We start from the raw sequence: 24,346 nt of genomic DNA, 5'->3' as shown, positions 1-24,346 counted from the left end.
TAAAAACAGACTGCAAAAGCTTTTATAGATATGTCAAGAGAAAAAGATTAGTTAAGGCAAATGTAGGTCCCTTGCAGTCGGAAACAGGTGAATTGATCATAGGGAACAAGGAGATGGCAGACCAATTGAACAAATACTTTGGTTCTGTCTTCACTAAGGAAGACATAAACCGTCTGCCGGAAATAGCGGGGGACCGGTGGTCTAATGAGATGGAGGAACTGAGGGAAATCCAGGTTAGTCGGGAAGTGGTGTTAGGTAAATTAAATGGATTAAAGGCAGATAAATCCCCAGGGCCAGATAGGCTGCATCCCAGAGTGCTTAAGGAAGTAGCCTCAGAAATAGTGGATGCATTAGTGATAATTTTTCAAAACTCTTTAGATTCTGGAGTAGTTCCTGAGGACTGGAGGGTAGCTAATGTAACCCCATTTTTTACAAAGGATGGGAGAGAAAACGGGGAATTATAGACCAGTTAACCTAACATCGGTAGTGGGGAAAATGCTAGAGTCAGTTATTAAAGATGTGATAGCATCACATTTGGAAAGTGGTGAAATCATCGGACAAAGTCAGCATGGATTTACCAAAGGCAAATCATGTCTGACGAATCTTATAAAAATTTTCGAGGATGTAACTAGTAGAGTGGATAAGGGAGAACCAGTCGACGTGTTATATCTGGACTTTCAGAAGGCCTTCGACAAGGTCCCACATAGGAGATTGGTGTACAAACTTAAAGCACACGGTATTGAGGGTTCAGTTTTGAGGTGGATAGAAAATTGGTGGCGGACAGGAAGCAAAGAGTAGGAATAAACGGGTCCTTTTCGGAATGGCAGGCAGTGACTAGTGGGGTACCGCAAGGCTCAGTGCTGGGACCCCAGTTATTTACAGTGTATATTAATGATTTGGACGAGGGAATTGAATGCAACATCTCTAAGTTTGCGGATGACACGAAGCTGGGTGGCAGTGTTAGCTGCGAGGAGGATGCTAGGAGGCTGCAGAGTGACTTGGATAGATTAGGCGAGTGGGCAAATGCATGGCAGATGCAATATAATGTGGATAAATGTGAGGTTATCCACTTTGGCGGCAAGAACAGGAAAGCAGAGTATTACCTGAATGGTGACCGATTGGGAGAAGGGGAGATGCAACGTGACCTGGGTGTCATGGTGCACCAGTCATTGAAAGCAAGCATGCAGGTGCAGCAGGCAGTGAAGAAAGCGAATGGTATGTTGGCATTCATAGCAAGAGAATTTGAGTTTAGGAGCAGGGAGGTTCTGCTGCAGTTGTACAGGGCCTTGGTGAGACCGCACCGGGAGTATTGTGTGCAGTTTTGGTCTCCTAACCTGAGGAAAGACGTTCTTGCCTTAGAGGGAGTACAGAGAAGGTTCACCAGATTAATTCCTGGGATGGCAGGACTTGCATATGAGGAAAGACTGGATAGACTGGGCTTGTACTCGCTGGAATTTAGAAGACTGAGGGGGGATCTTATAGAAACATGTAAAATTCTTAAGGGGTTGGAGAGGCTAGATGCGGGAAGATTGTTCCCGATGTTGGGGGAGTCCAGAACCAGGGGTCACAGCTTAAGGATAAGGGGGAAGTCTTTTAGGACCGAGATGAGAAAACATTTCTTCACACAGAGAGTGGTGAGTCTGTGGAATTCTCTGCCACAGAAGGTAGTTGAGGCCAGTTCATTGGCTATATTTAAGAGGGAGTTAGATGTGGCCCTTTTTGCTAAAGGGATCAGGGGGTATGGAGAGAAGGCAGGTACAGGCTACTGAGCTGGATGATCAGCCATGATCATATTGAATGGCGGTGCAGGCTCGAAGGGCCGAATGGCCTACTCCTGCACCTATTTTCTATGTTTCTATGTAACTCAGCGGGTCAGGCAGCATCTCTGGAGGGAAAGAATGGGTGACATTTCAGGTCGAGACCCTTCTTCAGTCTGAAGGAATGGGTGACGTTTCTTCGAGACCTTTCTTCTGTCTGAAGGGTCTCACCCAAAATGTCACCCACTCCTTCTCTCCACCGATGCTGCCTGACCCGCTGAGTTACTCCAGCATTTTGTGTCTACCTTCGATTTAAACCAGCATCTGCAGTTCTTTCCTACACATTCCATATGACACAATTCTCTGCAAGGTGAAAATGAGCCAGAGACAAGTATTCAGCTTCCTTGACCAAGAATAATCCCGACTATTCTGCTGAAAAGATGAGCTAAGAGCATGCACAAGGAAATAAAGGTGTGAATAAGTAATCTGGATTGAGTCGCTCACAGAATGCAACCAAGTAAGCCATGTAGGTTTGGTTATGAACTGGTAGATAGGGGAAGTGAGCCTGGGATTGATAGGGCTCATACTTTGCAAGTCTATAAATGGCAGTAACATGGAGAGTTTAGTTTAGAGATACAGCGTGGAATCAGGCCCTTCGGCCCACCGAGTCTGCGCCGATCAGTGATCTCGTCACACTAACAGTAACCTACACATTAGGGGAAATTTACAATTTTACCAAGCCAATTATCCTACAACCTGTACATCTTTGGAGTGTAGGAGGAAACCGGAGCTTCCAGAGAAAACCCATTCAGGTTACAGGGAGAACATACAAACGGAACCCATAGTTAGGATCGAGCCCGTGTCTCTTGTGCTGCCCATCAGCGAGAAAGATGTACATGTACAGCTTCAACCTCAAATGATTTACCAAAATGCAGTGAAATCATGTATATAAATAACTTACAAGGAGCAGAAGGAAAATACCATCTGTACAAATGAACTGACAAGTCTGCTACTGCTATAATGCCACAACCCTTTGTAAAATTTGAAACAGCTCTTGTAAACCTGACTACAATAAAATCATATGCTAAGATCACTCAGACACGTCGTTAACAAGATAATGTGAATTAGCATTTCAAAAGAGATAGGGGTAGGCTAGTCAACCCTTCATGCTTGTTCTGCCCATTCACCCAGCCTATCCAGCCCTTGTGGAACAAGTTGAAGATTTCCACTATCACCCGTGTGAGAAAATAATTTCCAGCACTACATCTGATTTACCCTACTCTAAAATATTACATCCCTTATGTCTGGTTCTCCTGGCAGAGAAAATTGTATGCACAGTATGAAGTGGCTTAGTACACCCACACGCAAAGGTGTACAATTCTCCTGCAAATTATTCCACAGTGGAATCAGAAAAATCCAATCTCAACCATTTAAACACGCAGCTATAATTATTCCCATACAGCAGAAAATGACTATCGTAAAGAAACACATATCAGATGTTTATTCTAGGCCCCCTTGTTTCGTGCCCACACCTGCTTTTATGATAGCACAAATGAATCATCACTGGTCATAGCTTTCTGTGAAAATCAGTAGAAACAACTATAAACAGTGAAAGATGCTATCTATGAAATAAGAGTTTTACTCCAAAGACGTACAGGTATGTAGGTTAATTGGCTGGGTAAATGTAAAAATTGTCCCTAGTGGGTGTAGGATAGTGTTAATGTACGGGGATCACTGGGCGGCACGGACTTGGAGGGCCGAAAAGGCCTGTTTCCGGCTGTATGTATATGATATGATGATTAACACCCATTGAGGGTACCCGCCCCCTTTAATCTGGACATCCCTCCGGGGCTGGGTGAGGGGTCGACATTGACCTCATCGAGATTTTTGCGCCAATAGTCAGGTCGAATTAGACCCCTGTGGCCGGGGCTCTGGAACTCCAGGCTGGCTGGAGCAGGCAGATTTGTTCCCATGGACGGTTTCCGCAGCCGACTTTGCGGGCTGGTATCTTGGTGCCTCCAAGGCCGTGACCTCTATTGGTCCGACAAAACAGATAATCTGGAAAGCCTCTGGAACCATACGTGCCAGATAGTCGGTGGTGGCCCTGCATCACTAATGATCAAAAGACAATGGCCCCTGGTGAGTATTCGGGAGTTTCCACCAAGCAATGACACATATGATAGTGGGCAAGAATTTATTTCACAACTGGAACTTGCTGCAATAGATTATACATGTACCAAAACAGGTTAATGAATGAGAAAATAAAGTACTCTGGACTTTCCTTATTGACAAAATTAGTAAATTAAAGAACTCATGTAGGACAGGCAAACACTAGTTCCAAGTTCAATGTGAACTCTTTTGGTGGAAATAACCAAGAAACAATTGGTAAAAAAAAGATGAGGAGCTGGAGTAACTCAGCGGGTCAGGTAGTATCTCTGAAGAACTGACCAGTCTGAAGATGGAGCCCGACCTAAAACGCCACCTATCCATGTTCTCCAGAGATGCCGCCTGTCCCGCTAAGTTATTCCATGTTGTGTTTTTTATTGTAACCCAGCATCCTTGTATCTCCAAGAAACAATTAATATTGCCTTTGGGTGATAGGAGAGAGAGGGAAAAGATCCAGAAGTTCCCCAAATGACACACCCATCAGGTTAGGCTTAGCTTCAATATGCACAAAACTTACACAGACCTCCTTCACACTCCTAATGAAAATAGGTTAATCTCTTCAGTTAAGTATCAGGTCTATTGCCACACTTGCCAAGAGTAAATAAGGGACTTTCAGAACAAACCTGAGCAGTTTATAATGGAATAGCTGCACACAGTTAACTTAACAGCAAAGATAGCCAGAGGCTTTCTATTCTAGGATGGCCAGAAAATAAAGTATTTGCAAGAAATGCTTCTGATGCTTAATGGATAAGAGAGGAAACAAGAAAGTCAAGTTACAAGTTTGTAAGCTAGTTCTAGACTTCAGGGAAATATTAATTTGAGCTCTTCTTCCTTTAGCAAGAACTATTGCAGGATACCTTGAGAAGATTGACCAAATGTCCACATTGTTCTACCTATAATTAAGGCATTGGTAAAGATTTCCTGCAGAGCTCATGGCTTGTCATTTAGCACTGAAAAACAAGAGGTAATAGCATAAAGGTATTCCCCAGATAGAAAGCTCAGCATTCGAAACAATTTAAATCCACCACCAACCTGTACAGGCAGCTAAAGAGGGCTGCTTTCCAAACAAGTGTAAGATTCAAATTCGGAAATCAGCATTTGCAGTACAGGTCCACCACCAAATTTACAGCATCCTTGGTTCCAGATCCTTTCTATCTGGCTTCTCCATTTTGCCGGACTAACAGAGGTCCCGGCACAGGAACAGATCGCCTAGGTCGAGATCCTAGCCCACGGAGGTTGGCTATGGGAATGGATCTGCTGGCTCTGGTCAGGCTGGAGTTCCAGAACCCCAGTCAGAGGACAAAAATATGACCCCGGAAGTCCTGATGAGGTCGAGATCAGCCGCCTCCCCCGGCCTAGGTGCCACATTTTCTGGGAGGGAAAGAGGAGGAGTGGGGATTCCAAGTGCGCATTGCAAGTGCGCTCTCGTAATTTTGTCTGGATCAAAGGTGGTACCAGAACACCAGTTGCCAGAAAATCAGCGGCAGGCTTGGAAGATACAAGCTTCCATGCAACAAATATGGATGAGATGACACAGATATTTAAAATTATGAGAGGCATAAATACAGAACCTTTTTCTCAGGGTGGAAATGCCCCAAACTAGAGGACAAAGCTACAAAGTAAGATAGAGAAAGGTTAATGAAGATGCTCGGTAAGTTTTTTTTTTACACGGAGAGTGGTAGAGGTCTGGAAAGCACCACCAGGGACGGTGGTGGAGGCAGATACGATAGTGGGGTTTAAGAGGCTTTTGGATAGGCACATGGAATGCAGGGAAGAGGGATAACGATAATGCACAGGCAGATGAGATCAGTATAATGGCATCATATACGGTACAAACAATATGGGCCAAAGGGCCTATTCCTGTGCTGTGTTTCATATCTGGGCCCAAATTCTCAACATTAAGGTTTTACGGTCAGTTTATTGTCAACATTTCAAGATCAATTTATTCTCGCATGTACCAATTAAGGTACAGTCAAATTTGAGTTACCATACAGCCATACTAAGTGAAAAACAGGACACAGCCACATCAAGTAAAATTTAACATAAACATCCACCACAGCGGATTCCACATTCCTCACTGTGATGGAAGGTAATCACGTTCAATCATCTTCCTCTTTGTGCACCCGTGGTCGGGGCTGTTGAACCATCTGCAATCGCCGCTGCCGACTGTCCAGCCCTCGCGTTGGGATGATCGAAACACCGATGGTTGAAAAAACTCTCCGCGGCATGGAGCTTCTGAGCCGGCCTCTTCTTACCAGAGATGCCCCTCCCCTGACATCAATCTGAAGAAGGGTCTCGACCTGAAACGTCACCCATTCCTTCTCTCCCGAGATGCTGCCTGACCCGTTGAGTTACTCCAGCATTTTGTGTCTACCTTCGATTTAAACCAGCATCTGCAGGTTTTTTTTCCTACAGTGAAATTTGAGTTACCTTACAACCATTCTAAGTGAAAAGCGACAAGACACCCAACCACATAAAAGTTAACATAAACATCCATCACAGTGGATTCCACATTCCTCTGTGATGGAAGACAATAAAGTTCAATCTTCTTTGTTCTCCCGCAGTCAGGGCAGTTAAACCACCTGTAGTCGGGGCGATCAAAGCCCCGATCGAAGTCCCCGTCGGGATGATCGAAACTCCCACGTTAGGGCAGTTGAAACTCTCTCCGCAGTTTGGAGCTCCCAAGTCTGCATCTTCTTACCAGAGACAATGGGCTTCACGATGTTAAAGTCCATCCCCGGCAAAGGGATCGCAAGCTCCGTGATGTTAAATTCCCGCAGACCCCCGTGGCTTGGAGCACCGGGTCGGTCTCCAGGAAAGGCCGCCAACTCCACGACGTTAAGCCGCAGTGTGGACGGAGAAAGAAAGGGAAAAAAAGCATCTCCATCGAGGTAAGAGATAAAAAGTTTCCCCCAACATAAAACAAACCAAGGAACACTAAAACATACTTTTTAACACATACTAAAAATAACAAAAAGGACAGACTGTTAGCGAGATATGTCAACTTAACCAAACCTGCCCCCATCTGGAATAAGTGTTTGGAATTGTAGGAGCTGCCTGTGACTAGGGTTAGCACTCACATGTTTTGTTAATTTTAATCTATTCTTTCCAACAACAAAAAATTGTTGTTCCAGTTGGTGGTGAACTTCATGGTTTTGAGAAAGGAGGGGCTATTTTGTCTGTGAATACGAACACCAACTGTGTAATTCTGATGGAAATCACAACCAGGCTGGCTTCCATCTTGTATATAATGCATTACTCTACATGCATAAATCCAGGTCTGGTGGGGCCTGCCCAAAGGCTTGTCGGTTGGCGGCACCGGTAACCCGACCAAAGGTTCGTCAGACGGCGTGACCAGGAGGGAACTGGAGTAGGGCGATAAGGAGTAGGGTGAACTGAGGTGATGCTTCCAGCAACTTCAACGTCGGCTGCAGGAGATGCCCGCGGGACACAAAGACGACCGGAAGAGGAGAGGAACGTTAGTTCGCAGAAACAGTTCCTGTAAATCGAGTGGGTGGGTCAACTAGAGTTTGGACTTTGAATAATGGCGCCAAAAATGGCGGCAGTGCAAGTGTAATATGTGCAAAAATAATTTCACTGCATATTCACTGGAGCTGCATGTGTAACAAATAAAACACCATTAAACCATTGAGATAAAAGAGAATGCAGTGTTGTTGTTGAATGCAGTTCCATCCCTGCAGATTATTGTAATGGTGTCACTCATGTTATGTGTCATGCTTTTGTAGTTACGCCCCATTAGCTTTTGAGTGACCACTGTTTGCGAGATTCAGGTTAGTGTAAGTGGAACGTGCAGGCGTGAGGTCGTGCTTGCTATGTAGTTAATAGTCTTTCGATCGTTATCCAGGTGTAAGGCTTCTGTTATTATACAGTGCACCGACATGGTGTCAGAAGTGGGATACGAACCCACGCCTCCAGTTGGAGACCGTTGCTGGAAAAACGGTCAACGAGCACGATGCCAATCTATCAAGAGTGTTGAAGCGTGCCGAGGCCATCCATCTCAAGCTAAATCCTCTAAAATGCAAATTCAGTGTGAATGAGGTAAAATACTTAAACCATATATTTACCAAAGATGGCCTCAAAACTGATCCAGCGAAAACTAGTGCTATCAATGAGCTTCCAGCACCTCACCAACAAAAGCAACTGCTTCTTTCACATCCGGTACCTGCGCTCCCGTGGTCTACAGTCATAGCTGACATATTTGATTGGCATGGCAAACAATACCTGGTGCTCGTGGATTCTTATTCAGGATGGCTCGACATTGATTTTCTCAGCAGCCCCACTTCCAGCGGAGTGATTTAGAAGTTATCTCGCCACTTTTCCGTCCGCGGATCCCGGGCAAACTGCTAACTGACAACGGCAGTCGATTCACCAGCCAACAATTCAGGGAGTTCGCTAGACACTGGAATTTTCACCACATCACCAGCAGCCCGGAATATCCCCAGTCTAACGGGCTGGCTGAACGGGCTGTCAAAAGTGCTAAACAGCTCACGGAACATTCGTACAGAGCAAAATCGGACATATTCCTGGATCTGCTTAACTTACGCAATATCTCTCGTGACCCCATCTTGGGTTCACCCGCTCAATGTTTATTGTCAAGGCAAACCCGTGCCACAGTGCCTGTAGCCAATCAGGCTTTGGTCTCACAAATGTTTCCATCGGAGGAGGTTCAATCCAGGTTGCAACAGAAGCGTGCCATTCAAAAACGATGGTTTGACAAGACAAGTAGGCCACTGCCACCGCTGACCAAAGGGCAGGTGGTCCGCTTACAGTCTGACAGGCGCCATGACTGTAGTAATTTCTGGAATTGCTTCGGAGCCACACTCATATATCGTTAGCGGCGATGGCGGTACGTACCGACGTAACAGGCAACATATCGTGCCTGTGAACGAGCCAGTTCCTCCTCCGTATTATCCAGATCGTACAAGTTCACTTCCGTTTGCGCCTAGTGGCACTCGCATGTTTTTGCCAGCACAACAATCCATGTCTGTAACAATCCTTTGCCTGTTCCATCTTCGCCTCCATATTCATCGCATGTTCCACAGTTTCCTGCTTCGTCTCCAGGGACGTTGATTCAGTCTCCCTCGCCTGTGGAATCACCTGCTCTCTCCCCGGATAAGAAGAATGGAGACGGTCTCTATCGTACACGTGCTGGTCGTGTTTTGCAGGCCGGTTGTGAAGTATCTGGACTATGTTTAACTTTCCACCAGTTTGTCATTGAGTGTTATACATGACGTGCTTAGTTTATGGGTCCGTAGCGCTGTTGATTCTTTAAGAGGGGGGATGTAGATTAGTGCAATGGTGTCACTCATGTTATGCGTCATGCTTTTGTAGTTACACCCCATTAGCTTTTGAGTGACCACTGCTTGGAGATTCGGGTTAGTGTAAGTGGAACGTGCAGGCGTGAGGTCGTGCTTAAAGTTTTTGGATTGTTATCCAGGTGTAAGGCTTCTGTTATTATACAGTGCACCGACAACCCCCTAGCAAGAAAGTGGTTGCTAGCGAACGGCAGTTTCACATAATTCCACAGTCCACCAGCCTGGCACAACAAAGATATTTGTCAATTCAATCAAATTTGCCTTTGCCTTCTTTCCAAGACCACGAGCATACAATGTCTGAGCTAGTCAGTCTCCGGCCCACTGCGCCCTAACCAAGTTGGGTAGATAACAAAGCCAAATGTACTGAGCCACAATTGTTGTAGCTGCATCCTGCAGTTCTGTTTGCTCTAAGCTACCAATTTCTACAGCAAAATAGCTGACCTCAGCCAGACTAGCACTGGGGGCATTATGGACTAGCAAGAAAGAAAGTTTCCATTCCATCACAATCAACCAAATCAGATTAATTCGTAATGGTCTTCCATAACTGACATCTTACGGACATCATAATCATACTTTATTAGCCAAGTATGTTTTGCAACATACGAGGCATTTCACATGATCAAACTCATGGAAAGTTAAAATTAGCCCCCAAGCATCCAAGGTACCCTTGACATCACACACACCAGAAAAGTGAAAGTGGGGGGATATCTGCAAATACATCCATCAGTGACATAGCTTATATAGGCAGTTTTCATTTACTTACCAGAATAGCATTCACAACCAAGTATACAGCCATGATAACAACCTCAAGAGGCACTGTGAATGCCTGTTCATCAGTCACTTTACTATATTACCAATGCAGAGCCTAATCAAATACAGCACATTGTCGAGTTTCAATTTCTGTTCACGCTCAAATATGGCAAGAGATTGCAACAAAACAAAAATGTACAAAGTGATCACAGCTACCTGTTGCTATGGTTCTTGGAACTGGAGGAGCTGCGCTTCGTTTTCTCACGATCTTTATCCCGATCCTTTGATTTGTGCTTGTGCTCTTTATGTTTGTGTTTTTCTTCACTTTTACTGGACTTATGGGAGTCTATATTGTAACAAAAAGGAAAAAATGGTGGTCATTGTTTTGGTGCATATATTGTGCATATTTCTATTAAATAGACCTGGTAGTAATGTTGTTACAAAGATCTCTGTTCATACAAATATCCTTGTTCATCTTCTGATGCTCTCAATTCTTAGCTATCACAAGGGTCCATGAACAGTTACCTTTTGTCACGTTTTTACCAAGACTGTTTCTTATTCCTTGCCCATTAGTCTGAGATGAACTATTAAACTTCAGCCAACTCATTCCAAAGTAACGATTAAAATCAAGGAACTTTTTGGTCTTGACCAGACATGTCCAAAGTTCGGTCCGGGGGCCAATCGCGGCCCGAGGTCAGATTTTATACGGCCCGCAGCTTCCTTCTTAAAATGTATTATTTATGGCCCGCCAGCACTGTCTAACAGAATGAAGGTAGGGGGAGGGGGAGAGGGCGACTACACCTCCCGGCGGTCAGCGCTGCCCGACCTCCCGCCCCGAGCGGGAGAGGCGACAGCGACTACACTTCCCGGCGGCGGGGTTGAGGGCGTGTGGGGGACGGGAGAGCAGCAGCAGAGCTCTCCTCACCCCGCACGCTCATTGGCAGGCGCTCCCGTCAGTCGGGTGGGTGCCGCATCCCCCCCCCCAGTGGGAGAGGCAACGGCGACTACATCTCCCGGCGGTCAACGCTGCCCAATCTGCGGATTGTCAGACGCGAGGTCGGGGGGGGGGCGCATTAGTTAAAGGTCTGGTGGGGGGGGGGGGAGCGCATTAGTTAAAGTTCCGGGGGGAGGGGGGGAGCGCATTAGTTAAAGGTTTGGGGGGGGGGGGGGGGGGGCATTGGCCCGTGGGTATTTTCACATTATCAAATCTGGCCCTCTGAAAAAAGCTTGGACACCATTGGTCTTGACTATCTCGAGAATTGCATTAGACCGTGGACTTCCTATTATACTTTTGATGTTACACCAACAGCACAGTGCTGCAACTAGTAGGGCCGTCGTCCTGCTAGTTCCCCTATTTGCATTTAGATATCCCTTTGTTATCACCTCGTCCACAGCCAACAATGCACCATTGTGGGCTCCACCTTTCCTTGGTCATTGGTGCGGGCTCCAATTTGTACCAAACCTTTTCGTACCGCTAGTGTCCCTCTCCCCTGAGTCTGAAGAGGAGTCTCGGCCTGAAACATCACCTATTCCTTTTCTGCAGAGATGCTGCCTGGCCCGCTGAGTTACTCCAGCATTTTGTATCTAACTAGTCGGGCTGCTGGATTCATTCCTATGTGAAGGTCCCACGTTTACCCAATGAATGCATCGGCTCCATCCTTGTACTCTGAATTCTCCCACATCCTTTAGACGTACAAATTGACAGGTTAATTGGTGTGTAGGTGAGTGGCAGAATCTGGGGGATGTTGATGTGAATAAGAGGCGAGCAAAAAAACACCCTTTGTGTGAAAAGGTTACCCCTCAGGTTCCTACTAAATCCCCCCCCCCACCTTAAATCTATGTCCTCTGGTTCTTGATTCCCAAGAAGACTGTGCGCCTACCTGATCTATTCCTCTAGAATTGTACACCTCTAGAAGATCACCCCTCTAGATTACTATAGGATTACCACATGAATTGGATGTTTGGGTGGAGTTTTATCTGCTGGAGATTGTGTGGGGGAGAGAATGAGAGAGAGCTTTTGAAGGCTAATTAAAATCATTTGTAATTTTTCAAAATGGCCGCCACTGCCCCAAGCAAGTGTGATTTCTATAATTGCCATGCCTTGGGTGTCAGTCTGTGGAAACCAGAATAATGACACTGAAGAAATGTCAACGTTAACTCTGGATTCTGTAAACCTGTCCAGCTTTACTCTATGGCTGAAATTGCAGCTGAGAAATGTTTTTTAAAGCATTAAAATAAAAGAAAAAGATACAAAGGCAAATACTTCACACCCAGATTTCCTCCTGAAATCAGAGCCCACCACTTCATAGACCCAAATCAATCCCATTACTGGAACAATAAACTCAAGGTCAGATACATTTGTTCCAGACCCAGTTCCATTCAAACTAAGGGGGCCGCAAATATATTTTTGATGAAGTTACAGTGCGATTCTTGTTCATTGAACACCATCCAATTCCTCAAAATGCTTCGCAAAATAAAAATTAAAACTGCATTTTAAATCTTACTGCAAAGCACAATCTGACCTCATTAAACAGCTGCAATTCAACATTGTCGAGCAGGAAAGAAACTGGTTAGTCTTCTGGCCCACATTGCTGCTTGAACAAATCGGAGAAAGGACTTGAAGAAAAGCAAAAAACTAAGTCAGAATTATACAGCAGGGAAACAGGCTCTTTGTCCCAACTAGTACATGCCAACCATGTCACGTAAAAGGGTTTTCACTGTATCTCGGTACATGTGACAATAATAAACAAATACCAGCCAAGATCTCTATCTGCACTAGCCCCAATCTGCCTGCATTTGGCCCATGTTTCTCTGAACCCTTTCTATCTAAATGACTTTTAAACATTGTAAAAAGAAGCTAAACCTCTTATAGCTTCCTCTGGCAGCACATTCTATACATGCCATCTGTGTGGAAAGAAATGCCTTTCAAGTGCCTTTTAACCCCCCCCCCCCCCCAACTTAAATCTATGCCCTCTAGCCTTAGACGTCCCTAGCCTGGGGAAAAACTGTGACCATCCATCTTATCTCAGCCTCTCACAATTTTATGTTTCTCTATAACATCACCCCTCAACTTCCTACACACCAGGGAAAAGTTTCAGCATTTGCAGCCTCTCCTTTCAACTCATGCCTGGCAACATCCTCGTGAGTCTTTTCTGCACCCGTTCCAGTTGAATGACATCCTAACAATCAAAGAACTTCTCAGATGTCAATTGTCTTCTGCAAATTGCCCCTATTGTAGGATGCGAAAGTGGAATAATATAGAACTAGCGTATGGGTGATTGTTTGACAGCGCGGACTCTACTGGCCCTTCAGCCACCTTTCATGCTGTACCTCTAAACTAAACTAAAATTAAGCTCAGTCTCTACTAGGAAACATTGCTAGAGAGAGGAAAAGTGGTGCAAGGAGGAGTGGAATAGAGGAAGTGTCAGGACAACTCAATGTCTGAAACAGTTGGTCGTCAATAGGTAGACACAAAATGCTGGAGTAACACTTCAAGTTCCTCAGTACCTATATCATCAGCAACATCGCCTGGTCCTGTCACATTGATGGGATGGTCAAAAAAAGTATACCAGCATATGTAATCATTTAGGCGCCCGAAAAGATTCGGCATGTCCAGACTAAATTCTATAGATGAGCTATAATAAGTATTCTGATGAGATGCCCCTCAGCCTGGTTGGCAAGTATATTGCAGATGCAGGCAGTTGAGTGCAAAGAGTGGTGGACACAGCCCAGTCCATCACAGCATGTAGTTTCCTTCTATTCAATCCACCTTCACAGCGCAGTTCCTCAGGAAAATTGAAATATTGTCAAGAATGCCTGTCACCCAGGCCCTTCCCATTTCTCTCCTCTAACTGGGAGAAAGTAAGGAACTTAAAAGCTCAGATGTCAAGACTTAAGAACTTTTTGGGGGGGAACTAAGGAGAAAACTATAAAAAGGAAATCAGATCGGCAAAAATGATCCAGCAGATAGCTCTGGCGGGTAGCATTAAGGACAATCCCAAAAGATTTTATAAACACACAAGGGGGAAAAGGGTAACTAGAGAGCGTGGGACCTCTCAGAAATCAAAGCGGTTACCCGTGTGGAGCCACAGGAGGCGGACAAGGTCCTCAATTAATATTTCTCCTGCGCGTTTATCGAGGAGAAAGACAGCAGGGTGGAGGAACTTGGGGCAGTCAATTGAAGTGTCTTGAAAGCAGTCAGTATTACCATTGAAGAACTGAAGGTACTATAGTGTATGAACATAGACAGAGGGTGATGGTGGAAGGTTGCTTCTCGGACTGGAGGCCTGTGACTAGTGGTGTGCCTCAGGGTTCGGGGCTGGGCCCGTTACTGTTTCTCATCTACATCAATGATTTGGATGAGAACATACAGGGCAAGATTAGCAAGTTTGTTGATAAAAAAAAGTGAGCGGTTTTGCATAGTGAAGATGGTTGTGAAAGATTGCAGCATGATCTGGATCGATTGGGCAGTGGGCTGAGGAATGGTTGATGGTATTTAACACACAGAAGTGTGAGGTGTTGCATTTTGGGACATCTAACAAGGGCAGGACCTACACAGTAAATGGTAGGCCCCTGGGGAGTGTTGTGGAGCAGAGGGATCTAGGAGTGCAGGTGCATTGTTCCTTGAAGGTCAAGTCACAGGTAGATAAGGTGGTCAAAAAGGTTTTTGGCACATTGGCCTTCATCAGTCAGAGTATTGAGTATGGAAGTTGGGAGGTCATGTTGCAGTTGTATAAGATGTTGGTGAGACTGCATTTAGAATATTGTGTTCAGTCCTGAGCAACATGTTATAGGAAATAAATTGTCAAACTTGAAAGGGCTCATAAAAGATTTACGAGAATGTTGCCAGGACTAGAGGGTGTGAGCTATAAGGAGAGGTTGAGTCTGGCTGGGTCTCTAGTCCTTGGAGCACAGGAGGATGAGGGGTGATCTTAGAGGTGTACAACATCATGAGGAATAGATCAGGTAGGCGCATACAGTCTCTTGCCCAGTGTAGGGAATCAAGAACCAGACTTCGGCTTAAGGTGAGGGGGGTAAGATTTAGTAGGAACCCAAGGGGTAACTTTTTCACACAAAGGGTGGTAGGTGTATGGGATGAGCTGCCGGAAGAAGTAGTTGAGGCAGGTACAATCATGTGTTTAAGAAACATTGAGACACGTTCATGGATAGGACAGGTTTGGAGGGATATGGACCAAGTGCAGGCAGGTGGGACTAGTGTAGATGGGACATTATTGGCCGGTGTGGGCAAGTTGGGCCGAAGGGCCAGTTTCCACACTGAATCACTCTATGACTCTTTCACACCCCATTCCCATAGGTACTGCTGTGTACTTTCAACTCTACTTCATTCGGTTATTTAATTATTGTACGTGAATATTCATACGCACCACTCAGTTTTTGCACTACCATCGTGCACTATTCTGCTGTTTTGTACTAATTACTATCTGCACGATTATAAGCTTCACCCCGAGCAAGGAACTTCATTGCACCCTGGTGTATATTACATTGGCAAAATTATTTGTTTCCTTTTCAGATAACAAATTTGTTCACTGTGCAAGCAGCAAAACATGACAAACGCCTTCCTGATTTAAACTGCAGAGCACAGAAGTGGATCCAAGTATCAAGCATAAAAAGCACTACAATTTGCCTTGTGCAATCACCATTATTTGAAGGTCAAGGTCTCCAAATATGCTATTGTATCAGCACATTCCAAGAAAAAGATGTGGGTTCATAACTCTGTTTGCAGGTCCCTCTCGAGGAAAGCAGGAGGAATAAAGCAATGCAAAGGATAATCTGCATTAACTCAACTCTTGGGCATAAAGTAGAATAAGGAACTAGTTGCTTATGCCATTAAAAAAACTTCTACTGCAAAGACAACCGACTCGTTTCCCCCTGCATATGTGAGCCATCCCCATTTCAGGCTCATTGTAAATTCCAGTGCATTAATGACTTAGACGAAGGGATTAAAAGTACCATTAGCAAATTTGCAGATGATACTAAGTTGGGGGGTAGTGTGAATTGTGAGGAAGATGCAATAAGGCTGCAGGGTGACTTGGACAGGTTGTGTGAGTGGGCGGATACATGGCAGATGCAGTTTAATGTAGGTAAGTGTGAGGTTATTCACTTTGGAAGTAAGAATAGAAAGGCAGATTATTATCTGAATGGTGTCAAGTTAGGAGGAGGGGGAGTTCAACGAGATCTGGGTGTCCTAGTGCATCAGTCAATGAAAGGAAGCGTGCAGGTTCAGCAGGCAGTGAAGAAAGCCAATGGAATGTTGGCCTTCGTAACAAGAGGAGTTGAGTATAGGAGCAAAGAGGTCCTTCTACAGTTGTACCGGGCCCTGGTGAGACCGCACCTGGAGTACTGTGTGCAGTTTTGGTCTCCAAATTTGAGGAAGGATATTCTTGCTATGGAGGGCGTGCAGCGTAGGTTCACTAGGTTAATTCCCGGAATGGCGGGACTGTCGTATGTTGAAAGGCTGGAGCGATTGGGCTTGTATACACTGGAATTTAGAAGGATGAGGGGGGATCTTATTGAAACATATAAGATAATTAGGGGATTGGACACATTAGAGGCAGATAACATGTTCCCAATGTTGGGGGAGTCCAGAACAAGGGGCCACAGTTTGAGAATAAGGGGTAGGCCATTTAGAACGGAGATGAGGAAGAACTTTTTCAGTCAGAGGGTGGTGAAGGTGTGGAATTCTCTGCCTCAGAAGGCAGTGGAGGCCAGTTCGTTGGATGCTTTCAAGAGAGAGCTGGATAGAGCTCTTAAGGATAGCGGAGTGAGGGGGTATGGGGAGAAGGCAGGAACGGGGTACTGATTGAGAGTGATCAGCCATGATCGCATTGAATGGCGGTGCTGGCTCGAAGGGCTGAATGGCCTACTCCTGCACCTATTGTCTATTGTCTATTGTCTATTGTCATTTTACATTCTGGATAAGCTTTTTCACAGATAAGTGTTTTCAATTCTTCTGGTGAAGGCAGGTCCATTCTGTTTCAACCTGCTGCAAAGTGAACCATGTGGAAGTCAGAAAAGGGCAAAGTGCTGGAGTAACTCAGCTAGTCAGGCAGCATCTCTGGAGAATGTGGATAGGTGATGGATGGGGCAGATAAACTGGCGGAGGAACTCAACATGACAGGATACTGAAGGGCACCGACCTAAATCGTCACCGCACACCCCACTCCACTGACACTGCCTGACCAGCTAAGTTCCGACAAGCATTTTTGTGTTTTGCTCGCTATTTCAGCATTTGCAGTTACTTGTATCTCCACCAGCACTTTCCTTTGCTCTGGATTCCAGCATCTGCGGTCTCTTGTGTCTCCAGATACTGTGGGTGAATGCTTTGGGTAAGTACGTGCAGCTGATCTCTTTATCTTTACCAAGACTGTCACCAAACATGCAGAATCATCCATTCAGATTCCAACAAAGCGCTACTAATACAGAAATACAAGGACAGAACAACTCACCATTGTCATAAGAGCACTGCCTGACCTCCATCCATAGACATAATTCAGTGCCCATCCCCCAAGACATGTTTTAACGTGACCTCTTCATTGTCCACATCAGGGAAACAGACCACCAAAACGACCAATTCAAAGAGGCAAGTTAAACTGTTACATTTTGAGCCAACTAAATTAGTCTGTCTCCACTGGCTCGGGAAAAGAGCATTGATGCATTAATCACATTCTTCAAACAAGCTCACCAAACTTTCTTCTTTGGCATTTTTGTATAAATGAACCTTGTTATTTGACGGGCAAAAATAAAATCAGGGATGGGTCATATACAGAGACCAACTAAGAGTGATTTGGATTGCAATCTGTCAACATAACTACATTGCAAAAGGCTACTGGACAAAAGACCTGTTACCATCTCACAACAGGTAGCCGTCTATCCAACAGAGATTTACAGATTTAGTGGAAAAACAACAGATATCTGGCTATTAAGCTCGATGATATCCTTTTATATGGCCACACGAAAACACATTTCAACACACAAAGTAAATAAACAAGACATCACCTTAAAATTGAAGGCAATACACTACTCATGCAGACTGGTCACGATGTGGGGGGAAAAACTAGACTACATAACTTAGTATCATCCAAATTACTACAATTTCCTCGTGAAGTTCAAAATGCACTGATAATTCCAATCAGACACATTCCAAATCCCATTTGCTCAAGCACCAAAGCTAAGAGTTTAAAAATTTGTATTGACATCAGAACAATTTTAGACCTTGGATTTTTGAACAAAGAGGTAAAGTACCCAAGCATACAAGTTACAAGTGCAAGAGTGTGGATAAAAATAGAAATATTAACTTTTGCACAAAGTAAGAAGTTGAGGGGGATGCAAAGGAAAGAAGGAGAATAAAAGGTCTGGCAAACTGATCGAACATCAAAAATATGTCCTTGCCAAAGTAAATTTGGCCCATTGAATCCGCATGGACCAGCAACCACCCAGCACACTTGCACTATCCAACACACTAGGGACCATTTACAATTCTACCAAATCCAATTAACCTACAAACCTGTACATCTTTGGTGGGGGAGGAAACTAGGGCACCTAGAGAAAACCCATGCAGTCACAGGAAGAACATACAAACTCTGCACAAACAGCACCCGTAGTCAAACCCAGGTATCTGGTGTGTAAGGCAGCAGCACTACTGCTGCACCACTGTGTCGCCCCTTACACTAAATGTAACACAACGGAAGAGAAGTAATACTTCCCTTCCGTAATATTCCCTTTTCTCTAAATTTAATTCTATCCATGTAAAAAAGGCCATGTGACCATGTTCCACAGGCTCCCTGCTCACATCCAAATCTTTAAATAGATTTCTCATCTGTCTAGAGATGGACACTCATCATTTGTTGTTTGCCTTACTACAATGCCTATATGGGGCCGAGCAAATTACTCTTTCTACAGGTGCAAAATCAAATCTTTTTCACACTTCTTTACTCCACCCATCTGCTCCACCTTTGAATCAGAAGCATTCAATCGTCTTTATTCTTCATCTGTTTTCTGCACCATCACCAGGAAAAAACAAATTGAAATCAGGCCGGAATTTAGAGATTTATTCAGATGAATGACATTGTTCTCACTGCTGTGTATACCCGACCTATAATAATGCAGAACATTAACACTGCCACAACAGATGTTGGCACAACTATTTACACAATATTAACAAAGCTACAATATTTGTGTTGAGCTTCGGTTCACGATTTGCTATCAAACCTATCGATCAGTTCAAGTTCAAAGGACAATTTGTTGGTCGGGGCTTGTAATCTGAAGAAGGGTCCCAAACCCGAAACGTCACCCCTCCATTCCCACCAAAGATGCTGCCTGATCCACTAACTTCCTTTGTTTTTGCTAATAAAAAATATAATTTGGCTTTAAGGGGGAGGTAAGAGCAAGAAGGAGCATGAAAAGTCTGGCAAACTGATTGAACATCTAAAATATATCTATGTGTAGGAAGGAACTGCATGCTGGTTTAAACCGAAGATAGACACAGAACGCTGGAGTAACTCAGCGGGACAGGCAGGATCTCTGGAAAGAAGGAATGGGTGACGTTTCGGGTCGAGACCTTTCTTCGGACTATGTCCATGCTGATGTAAAAGCCCTTCACTAAATGCAATACAATAGAAGAGAAGTTGAGTGTTTTTAAGAAAGCAGGTAAATGAATGCAAATACCCGACTGGAGCAGAGTGACTCCTCCATCACACAGCTGGTGGGCATACCAGTGAACTGAACTCGAAATGGAGTGGTTATATCCAGAACCAAGCGAATGGTCACCACAATCCCTTTTACCTGCACCCATTCATGTCCAAAATAAAATTGCCTTTTACACAGAAGCAACTCAGGGCGTGGATGATGCTCCATGATAGCCACAAACTCAACACAAAAGCTGAGAGTGGAGTCCGCGCTCAGTAAGAGAGTTGAAGAGTCAAGAGAGAGTCAAGACTGGTTTATTGTCATTTGTCACAAATAGAACAATGAAATTCTTACTTGCACTAGCACAACAGAATATGTAAAAATCGTAGTGTAAACAATACGATAGAGATAAATATACACCCACATAAATATATCTATATACACACACACAAAATATCTATATATATTATATATACACACACACAAAATAATAATGCAAAAAGTCAAAACTAATGCCCTCAAGTCTATGTAGTTCAGAGCTTATTTGAAGGTTGCAGTGCTTAATTGTGGGGAAGAAGTTGGAGCAATAACAGATGTCAGAACACCATTGGGCAAACAACCACTTTGCCAAGTCCAAACCAAATTCCCTAACACCATTAAAAGCATATTTCTCAAATGGATAACGGATGGTACGCTAAGTTATCTAAAGTCTCCTCCAGATTTGATTCTTGGTTTCAGACCAGGCCCGATCTCACTTCAATAAAACACAACAGGTCCATAACACACTCATGGAGTGACCAGTGTTTTGCTGTGTTGTCCCTAATGTAAGTCAGATGCCTACAAATCACATTCTGAGGCCTGGTAGAAAGCTGTGTCAGAGGAATCATATCACACCTTGATTTAAGAATATAAACACATTTATTTAAACAAATGAATTCCCTTATTAACACAGTTGGTAAATCGACAGCCTAGGCTTGCTCCAGCTTTGATCTTCAGTCAACAAATGCTTTATCTCTAAACTAAATACCACTACGAAAATTCATTATCAATCTGTTCTCCGCAGGATCACTTTCAAGAATGTAATGCAAAAGTCAGATATAGTCGTTTCTGCCACATTGGCGCTGATAAATGTAGCTCCCAGCTCTGAATGAACTAAAATCCTCACAGATTCAGTCCACATCTAATGCTGAAATAGCTGATCCAAGTGCAGAAAGTAGGTAGTTGAAGCCATATAGCCTATTGCCTCAGGGTTCCAGCTTCGGATTCCCTTCCATTGACATTCGCTGAAATATGCAAGTTCAAAAGAACTGGCCTAAGCTCCTCGGTGATAGTTTAATTTTACTGCAAACTCTCAATGTTCAAAAGGACCACAGAAATGAAAACACATGACGAATGATTGGGGGAAGAGTAATCCTTGGTCCCTGGTGTTGGAAGTATAGCAGCTGTCAATTGTTTTTACACCACCTCATCCACCCCCCCCCCCCCCCCCCCAAAAAACATGCACATTCAGTTCCACTAACTTCAATGGATCTAACAACTTGATCCAGGATAACCAGCAATTGGCGTTTGCACACGTTTAGGGCGCAAGACCGATGATTAATTTATTTCCTACCTGTCAAAGTAATTGAGAGCAGCCTTGAAACCACATCCCACTCTGTGATCAATAAATCACTGATGTTCAAATTGGTAATAACCCCCAAGCGATATCAAACCTTGTTCTATAAATGAAAAGTCAAATCTAAAGCACACCTGAGGCTATAACAAGTCACTGACCAGCATTATTAACTGAGGGATGGTACCTTTCACCAAACAGATCCTATTTTTAATGTGTAGGAAGGAACTGCAGATGCTAGTTTACATTGGAGATAAACACTAAATGCTGGTGTAATTCAGCAAGACAGGCAGCATGCATCTCAGGACAAAAGGAATAATTGAGGTTTCGGGTTGAGAGCCGAAACGCCACCTATTTGTTTTCTCCAGAGATGTTGCCTGACCCGCTGAGTTACTCCAGCATTTTCTGTCTACATTCTATTTTGAATGGTCTGCAACTCGCAATCCAATTCCTATTGTGCAGTTCGAATCTAAAAACAAGGAACTCTGTACTTAATGCTAACTTAGCAATGAACGTACACCCTGTCACACTAAAATCTTATTATGATTTTACGTGAATATTAATTCACGATGATACATAATGCAGTCTGTAACCTGGGATGGCGGGACTTACATATGAGGAAAGACTAGATAGACTGGGCTTGTACTCGCTGGAATTTAGAAGACTGAGGGGGGATCTTATAGAAACATATAAAATTCTTAAGGGGTTGGAGAGGCTAGATGCGGGAAAATTGTTCCCGATGTTGGGGGAGTCCAGAACCAGGGGTCACAGCTTAAGGATAAGGGGGAAGTCTTTTAGGACCGAGATGAGAAAACATTTCTTCACACAGAGAGTGGTGAGTCTGTGGAATTCTCTGCCACAGAAGGTAGTTGAGGCCAGTTCATTGGCTATATTTAAGAGGGAGTTAGATGTGGCCCTTTTTGCTAAAGGGATCAGGGGGTATGGAGAGAAGGCAGGTACAGGCTACTGAGCTGAATGATCAGCCATGATCATATTGAATGGCGGTGCAGGCTCGAAGGGCCGAATGGCCTACTCCTGCACCTATATTCTATGTTTCTAAAGTCATAGAGCATCCATGCCTAATTCACCTGGGATCTCTTTTTAACAGGTACAGCCTGGAAGATTCTATTTTTGTGAAGGATATTTTTCATGTAACAACTTCTAATTATAACTAAAACAATCTTTTCATACGAAATCTTGTAATCTAATCAGCAAAGGGCACTGAATATAATGCTCCAATGCTTAGTAAGAACATTCAGTGTACTCCCATCTGATGTGAAGGTGGAAAAGCGTTAAAAATAATAAAGATCACAAACATATTTTTAAAAGCTGGCTTATTGCCTTTGCTGCAGTTTTATCAGCTGCATCCCCGACTTTAGTAAAGGTGAAAACACTTATTTTGCCCTTGCAAAGCAAGCAAAAAAGTTTTAAAGATCTCCCAACAGCTGCACGGGACATTATTGCAAACTTTGCACGTCAGTCCGATGAAGATGTGGAGATCACTATCGCAATTTCAGATCTGTCTTTAAAAATTAAAAACATAAACAATAAACTCTGGGATACCTTCTGGAAGTATATGCATCTTTGTATGGTAGCAATTGTTTTTGATATAATATAACCCAATTGTTTTTGATACAATATTACCCCGGGAAATTCAAACACCCGGCTTTTATCCGTACAGGAAAACGATGCTTATAACCTTTCATCTGAGAAAACATGATCACACCAAATACTGTTCTTTTTATAAAAAATAATGCTTTTACGAAATACTAATGCAAATCAGCAAGTGCTGGAATTTTAGTTTGCTTCCCCTAGCAAAAAATAATTCAAATGCAACAAAACTCTAGTTTTTCCAGCAATTTAAAGCACCATGGTGTTATTTTTTTTTTGTATTTTGTTATGGCTCTGCCAGGGCCTGTTTAAATGCCCTGCTACGTTTTGTAGCTCCAGTGTGGGAGCCTCGCTCTTGCAACATGCACGAAGGAACCCAGAGAGAAGGGCAAAAGAAAATGGCGCAGAGACTAAGTCCTAACGGCCGAAAAGCCGGCTTTTCCCTCGCCATCACGGCAAGACGAAGGGAGCCAGAGACCATCTGAGCCCCGGATCCCGGACTCGGGCTGCTGTAGAAGCGATTGAAGGAGGTTTGGGGTCCAGGAGGGGTTTGCAAGGCGGTTATTTTAGGGCTCGGTTTGAACAATAGGGCTTGCGGGCACGTCGACGGGACTTAGTCTCTGGACGCCATGTCTGATCCTCTTGTTCTCCACATTAAAAGACAGAATAAAACACCACCTGCACCCCCTCGGGCCCAAATACTCACCGTTCAACCGACAATCCGTGTTGACCTACAACGAAAACCAAAAAAAAAATACAGGTTACAACTTTTTTTAAAGCCAACAGCATCAAAAACGAGAAGGGTGAAAAAAAATGTCCACAAGTTTCCAAAACTGGGGATGGAATTAATCAATTCACCTACCTGGGAGAGATGATCAAGGCTCATTTTTTTCAGGAAATGTGTTTTTATGCACTTCCCACCCCCTAACTTGGGCCGCTGAGAGTTTTATAATAGGAGTTGTAGTCGCACCAAGGAGCTGCCTCAGATTGAGCCGGTCCAGCGCACGGCGCAGAGACTAAGTCCCAGTTTCAGCACACTGCGCATGCACCAGTGCTGGGTGAAGGGGGGCGCTCGCTGCGTCGTCCAAAGCCGCGCAGAGACCAAGTCCCAGTTTCAGCACACTGCGCATGCGCCAGTGCTGGGGTGAAGGGGGGCGCTCGCCGCGCCGTCCAAAGCCACGCAGAGACTAAGACCCAGTTTCAGCACACTGCGCATGCACCAGCGCTGGGTGAAGGGGGGCGCTCGCCGCGCCGTCCAAAGCCACGCAGAGACTAAGTCCCAGTTTCAGCACACTGCGCATGCACCAAGGCTGGGTGAAGGGGGGCGCTCGCCGCGCCGTCCAAAGCCACGCAGAGACGAAGTCCCAGTTTCAGCACACTGCGCATGCACCAGTGCTCGGCCTCGCCGCGCCGTCCAAAGCCGCGCAGAGACTAAGTCCCAGTTTCAGCACACTGCGCATGCACCGCAG

At 44.4% G+C, this 24,346-nt stretch overlaps 1 protein-coding gene across 1 annotated transcript in view; it reads right to left on the bottom strand.

Annotated features, from left to right (window-relative positions):
- The window catches only part of LOC144604394 (DNA topoisomerase 1-like), an 88,055-nt gene extending 64,151 nt beyond the window's left edge, over window positions 1-23,904 (bottom strand). The window contains exons 1-3 of the mRNA XM_078418746.1: window positions 23,740-23,904; window positions 23,584-23,608; window positions 10,226-10,355 (exon numbers count right to left, since the gene is read on the bottom strand). Of these exons, the coding sequence (XP_078274872.1) occupies window positions 10,226-10,355; window positions 23,584-23,608; window positions 23,740-23,763 (179 nt within the window). The 5' untranslated portion in view covers window positions 23,764-23,904. The remainder of the gene's footprint in view (window positions 1-10,225; window positions 10,356-23,583; window positions 23,609-23,739) is intronic.
- Window positions 23,905-24,346: the final 442 nt, after the last annotated feature.

This window comes from Rhinoraja longicauda, chromosome 22 (assembly GCF_053455715.1).
Source record: "Rhinoraja longicauda isolate Sanriku21f chromosome 22, sRhiLon1.1, whole genome shotgun sequence".
Taxonomy (NCBI): domain Eukaryota; kingdom Metazoa; phylum Chordata; class Chondrichthyes; order Rajiformes; family Arhynchobatidae; genus Rhinoraja; species Rhinoraja longicauda.
This window is presented reverse-complemented; position numbering and strand designations above follow the sequence as displayed.